This window comes from Apis laboriosa, unplaced genomic scaffold (assembly GCF_014066325.1).
Source record: "Apis laboriosa isolate Shangri-la unplaced genomic scaffold, ASM1406632v1 scaffold14_cov150, whole genome shotgun sequence".
Taxonomy (NCBI): domain Eukaryota; kingdom Metazoa; phylum Arthropoda; class Insecta; order Hymenoptera; family Apidae; genus Apis; species Apis laboriosa.
The window spans coordinates 511,988-518,656 of record NW_025221798.1 but is presented as its reverse complement, the minus strand read 5'-3'; the positions used below and the strand labels follow the sequence as shown (position 1 = coordinate 518,656).

The 6,669-nt window shown below is 29.6% G+C and overlaps 1 protein-coding gene across 1 annotated transcript; it reads left to right on the top strand.

Moving 5' to 3' along the window:
- Nucleotides 1-432: 432 nt before the first annotated feature.
- Nucleotides 433-5,487, top strand: LOC122710728 (U1 small nuclear ribonucleoprotein 70 kDa). Its single transcript, XM_043928773.1, has 7 exons — nt 433-682; nt 844-1,026; nt 1,118-1,180; nt 1,272-1,353; nt 3,975-4,215; nt 4,340-4,692; nt 4,793-5,487. The coding sequence occupies exons 1-7, from the start codon at nt 539-541 to the stop codon at nt 4,954-4,956; spliced, it is 1,230 nt and encodes a 409-aa protein (XP_043784708.1). The 5' UTR covers nt 433-538; the 3' UTR covers nt 4,957-5,487.
- Nucleotides 5,488-6,669: the final 1,182 nt, after the last annotated feature.

Genomic DNA, 6,669 nt, shown 5'->3' with positions numbered 1-6,669 from the left:
TAAATATTTAAATTTTAATAAATTAGAAAACGTATGAAATAGTCTGATCTTTTCTGAAGTCGGTATGTCAGAACATGATTTTATGAGATATGTTTATTTTTTTTCTCTTGACAAATAGTAATTACCCAAGAATGATAACTGGGTTATAATTTAGGATGTTGCAGACAATATAAATAATTATTCTTTTCTTATAGTATTAACTAAAGCCCTAAGTAAATACAATAATTACTATAATTATTATTTATAATTAATAAAAATTAACAATATTTATTAATTTTTTATCGATAAATTCTATCATACATATTATGATATGTAAAATGATGTGGAAAATTAATTCCATGTTTTCCTAGATGGTGTTAATTTGCGCATGCGTATAAGAAGAATTTACAAGAGCGACATCTTTCTGTTCAGTAAAATTTTACCGACTCGGTAAAGGCTTCTCATCGTCGCCATTTTGTAATAGTGTTTGAAGATGCTGTTTGTTTCGACATTTTGTGAGAACTGAGAATTAGTTTCACCTTTATTTTGTACCTGAAAAATGACACAGTTTCTGCCACCTAATCTGTTAGCACTTTTTGCTCCGCGGGATCCTATACCTTATTTACCACCCGTTAGCAAGCTTCCACATGAGAAGAAAAATGGAGGCTATATCGGCGTTGGAGGTTTTCTTAAATATTTTGAGGTAATCAGAACTTAAATAAAGTTTTATTGTATATATATTATCGAAATATTTTTTCAAGTATTTTTATTATTAGAATATTAAAGATAATTGTTTAATTATATATTATTGTTAAATAATATATACACAAGAGAACGAAAAAGTAATGTATATTTTTTTTATAGGATCCCAAAGATACACCACCACCAGTACGTGTGGAAACAAGAGAAGAACGTCTTGAACGAAGAAGAAGAGAACGTGCAGAACAAGTGGCATATAAATTAGAACAAGAAATTGCAGTATGGGATCCTGCTGGTATTCCAAATGTAACAGCAGATCCTTTTAAAACTCTTTTTGTAGCTCGAATAGTAAGTTTTTTTGATAAAGATATTAATATTTATATAACTATATTTAGTAAACATTTTAATCTTTTCAATATTTATGTAATATTTTCTTTAGAACTATGATACATCTGAATCCAAACTTAGAAGGGAATTTGAAGTATACGGTCCAGTAAAAAAGGTAGATAAATAAAACGTGCTTTGTTTTGGATTTTTATAATGTGTTAACGAACAGATGAAACATTTAGTTAATATTAATCATTATTTTTTAGATAGTGGTAATTCACAATACAATAAATGGCAAACCTAGGGGATATGCTTTCATTGAGTATGAGCACGAAAGAGATATGCACTGTAAGTAAAGCCCAAGAAATGAGAACCCCTTCTTGAGAACCTCAGTGAGTCCATAGTCTGGAATTTCATCCTTACTTAGCGTCACTTCCAGCTAGTTATAGTGGGGCAGGGCTTTAGTTAGGCTACCCATTTTCATTGGTACTAAACCAGACGGTACGGGGGGTCCCGCCATACATCCATGCAGGATTACCATTCTGTAAATGCATATATGGTAAACGATCAACTGAAAAAAGAAATATTGGCTGTCTTGATTAATGCAGTTTTTATCTTGTTCTTGGTACAGCGTGGTGGCCGCTGCCGGCAACTAGTGCCGTTCACTATTCCATGCAAAATCCCTGAACCTGCCTGATATGATAGGTTTGTATGTGTGGTAAGATCCAACATACAACAACGTTTGTTAGCGTCTATGCTTACCCTATTTATCTTGTCTGATTTTGTTATACTTGCGGTTCGAGTACTACTCCTTTCGGGAGTATTCGATAGACATACTCTTAAAATGTTAGGAGTCAGAACTCTTTCCAGTGCATATTTTGGGCTGAAATTTCTTTTATTTTTAACTACATGGTTTGCAAAAGTTAGCATTCTACATTGAAATTGATTGGTGGGCTTTTAGGAAAAAGGTTCAGGGACACGCTCTGCAAGCAGTTAGATTTTGCGCCTGTACATAAAGGTAGACTATATACAAGTATCATAATCAAACTATCTGTATATATTATATCCTATTTAAATATATTAAATATATTTTAATATGTATACATATATATATATATTTATATATATTTAAATAAATATATATATTTATATAGAAAATATTTAAATTATCTTCGAGCAAAATTTAACCGCATTTTTTCTCAATACAACATTAATAATCATGCATCATTAGATAGTACACTACATATTATCATATCTTGGTTGTAGCACCCACTTTTTTTTTTCTCATAATGGGTATATTATTATAAACATTTGTAGGTCACACTTATTCTCTTAAAAAAATTTGCATATAAAACGTGTACCAAGCGAATATCGGGCACCTTATATGGACTTACGATAAAAGATATTTTCTCGTTAGGTCTAGTACCAAAATGCATGTTCCAAACTAATTGATGATTGTTCTTTCTCATCACATCTTGTTTCGTCGCTGTTTTTTCGTTTTTACTAAAAATTTAAATTAGTTAGTTATATCATCTTATTTGGAAGGTCATTTAAATCATTCTTTTTTTTAATCAATTATTATTTATATTTAAGTCCTTGAACATATCAATTTCGATATAGAATACTAATTTATTCTAAGAATCTGATTTCTCTCGGACTTTCATCTTGAATCACAGTCAGTTCTTTGAAAAATGTACAAAAATAAAAAGAAAAAAAAAAAAAAAAAAAAATTACGGGTATATTCGTAAAAGGTAAATGTTTTTTTCCGTGGAAATAAAGTATCCCCTTTATTGAACGAAAAAAGAAAAAAAAATAAATTCTCGTTTTAACGTTACGTTAAATTTATAATATGTAATTAGAACACAATATAATATAAAGTATAAAGCATACGATACTTGCGCACGGTTTGGTCGTAAGTAAAAAAAAAAAAAGCGCACCAGGTAAATGCAAAGTAAACTTCTTCGGAGATTGAACGAACATATGAAGACTGGGCACCTTCCCAATGAATAGCATACGCGCTGGCCTACTCTATGCTCGCGAGTCTCTTACAAGTTCATTTCACGATTAAACGTACTTCTAAGATTTGTGTTAACTTCCGTACGTAAGTAGCCGCGGTAGGTATTTTTGTATCTGCTATACATTTTTTGAACTTTACAAACTGTAGATTTAAGGTAAACGAAAAATCCGTACATTTTATTACTGATTTTTATGCTCCGCGAATATAACGTAGAATCGTGATTTTATACGGTAAAATGATCATAACGGTACGGTATCCGGACCCTCTTTCTCTTTTAGTAAATACCTATAGTAAACGTAATATCATTATACATTCGGCGCTTTGTACGCTTTATACGCAATCTCATGGTATCTTGAACACAGAAATTGACTAGTTTAATTCAAGGACTTTGCCTCGTGATGGTACGTACTGTCACATTTTACTTTATAAAAGAGCGCACGTTATAATCGGTACGTGTATATAATCAGGAATAATATGTGCCGATACCTTACGACCTCAATCACTTCTGAAAAACGTGTAACGATTATTAGTTTGGATAATTCCGTCAAGACAATAGCAACATATCTAACAGAGATGAAAATAATTTCGGAAGAAAAAAAAAAAAAGAATTAATATAGGTAATGTAGCAAATGTATCGTTTGATACTCGTTATATATTATCTCTTTTGTGTTTTCGGTATATATCGTATTCTCAGATTGTTCTTTGTATTCGTGTCTGTATATTTTTCATTTGTACGAGACCGAAAATTGCCGAAATTTCACGGTTCGCACTGTCAAGTCTAAAGATTGAAGTCTTTTCAAAAAAAAAAAAAAAAAAAAAAATATATATATATATATATATCTTTTCTGCCACCTCAAGATTTATTTCCTCGAGACATAGAAGTCTCATAGTTTTATTAAATAGTGAACATAGTGATCGCGAGCAAATGGTAATTTTCAATCGGTACTTCTAGCTGCTTATAAGCATGCGGATGGTAAGAAAATAGATGGTCGGAGAGTATTGGTTGACGTGGAACGAGCTAGGACGGTGAAAGGATGGTTACCGCGAAGGCTTGGCGGTGGACTTGGTGGTACTCGAAGAGGTGGACCCGATGTTAACATTAAACATTCTGGTCGAGAAGATAACGAAAGAGAACGAGAACGGTATCGTTTGGAACGAGAGAGGGAGAATTCTGGACGCCTTGATAGAGACAGGTATGTTATATTATGATGATAATTCGATAAATGAAAAAAATATAGAAGAAACAGACAATTTTATATATTACAATTTAATATATTTTTAAAGTATTAAATTTAATTTTTTTATTTTTGCTTGCAGAGACCGTGATCGTTTGGACAGGGAGCGTAGAAGATCGCGAGATCGTAAAAGAAGAACAAGAAGTAGGTCGCGTGATCGAAAACGTAGGCGAAGTCGCGATCGTTTACCTGATCCAGACATTGAAGAGATTCAGAGAGACGAACGGCCCCGGGATAGGAGAGATCGTGATCGTGAACGTGATCGTGAACGGGATCGTAAGAGGAGACGTTCTAGAAGTACCGATCGTGATCGTGACAGAGACCGTAAGAGAGACAAGCGTGACCGTGATCGCGAACGTAGAGATCGGAAAGATCGGGGTGATCGTCAAGAGGAAGATACAAAAGAAATCCGAATTAAAGAGGAACCTTTGGATGGTATATTTTTTATAATTCATTCAATTATTTTTTTTATAATTCAATTATAGATTTAATTATAATTGATGAAAATGTTAATTTTCTTGTGAAAATTTTTCAGATTACCCTGATTATAGCAATACTTTCTCAACGTCTGGATCTTACTTTACCGCTGTAAAATACGAAGACGATAATGATCAAGAAGTAGAAGAGAAGTATAGAATTCCAGAAGGTCGTCCAGATCCCCCTCCCTATAATAATTATGACTCCGTACAAGATTATTGATCTCGATAAAATATCTCTTGTATTGTTCTTTTTCGTTACCACACACGTCACGATGAATTAATGCAATTGCCAATAATGTATTGTATTTCCTATTGTTATTAGTGTAATATCGAAACTCATCACATTTGAGTATTTAGTTTCTGTATACTTTACAGCGACCAGATACTCAAGTAAGGATATTGCAAGGTAAGCAGATTTGGACTTCTGATTTATATGCAGTTATTTCTTAATACTTTGTTAATTCGAAATTTTCTATATTTATGGTTGGTATGAAGGTAATTTGTGTAAATGAATTTAGGCGAATTAAATGTCAGAATTTAAAAATTTCAATTATTGTAGCAGTTTGTGTAACACCTCGCAATATGGACGTGACAGATCCATAAATATTCAAACTTTATTACGACTATTATGATTTCAATATTCTCTATATGTGTACATAAATATATATGAAACGTAATAACGTAAAATTAGTTCTTTCATGACTGCTGCATGTATATTTATATATGCAAATAAAATAAATTACATACTTAATTTTGTTAATTATCCCAATATCTTTTTAGAAACTATTATATGTATGCAAAATTGAATAAGTAAGTCTTTAAATAAAAATAACTTGTATACTTTATTTTAACATTCATATGGATAATTAATCAAATTGTATTACATCATTTTATTTTTTAAAAAATTCAAAAGATCAATGTTTACAAAAGTTTATGAAAGAAAAGAATGGTGCTTGTATTAATGTAACCATATGTATATATCGTACGTTGCGGTATTGAACGAGTTATTTTTTGTTACACGTAACGTAAATGGTCGGCTCATCGCGTTAACTGGACCAAATCATTCCGGTCTCTTACCTATGATATCGATAGCGGGATTAAAAATAGTGGAAACTTTCAAGAAAATCAATTGCAACTTTAAATAAATTTAAATAAATTTAAATAATTTAGAATAATTTATAAATATTTTATTATATGAAATTATTATATTTTTTTTCTTTAATTATAGAATTTTATCAATAATTAAACAAAATTATATTGTTTTTCAATTTGAGATTCATTGGAAAAAATAAAGAATGATTGATGAATATTGTTTTAATTCATATTCTATTCGTTATTTTATTTTCTTTTTTATTGTATTTGTTATAATTGTTATTTTTTTTATTTTATAAAAAAAATGGTAAAATTATGGAACATTAAGAATTTAAAAATTAATATTTTATTAAATATAAAATGAGAGATGTATGCGATATTTAATGTTTAGAATTGGCGCCAAAAGTATATTGATAATTTTTGATGTATAGCGCGTTTGAAGAAAGCGTTTTATATTATTTTTATATTATTTTTCGTATGCTTAGAATAATATAGGTAAATATATTAACTATCATTATTATTAAACAATTTTTTTCTTTTCATTTTTTGATAATCATTTTTTTCTATCATTTAAAAATTTTTCGAATTTAGTTTCTAAATTTAATAAAATTATTAAAAATACTTGCATTGTAGATTCGGAAGATTTATAGTTATTCGAATTTTTAAAAATCGCCAATTATTAAAAATAAAACAAATTATATATCTAGCTTATGAATTTAAATTCTAATTTAAATTAAAAATTTATTTTTTAAAAACTATAATGAATAAAATTTATCTGTATTTAAAGTTTCAGAAAATTTATAATTATTTGATTTTTTTCATATTAGATAAATAAAATATA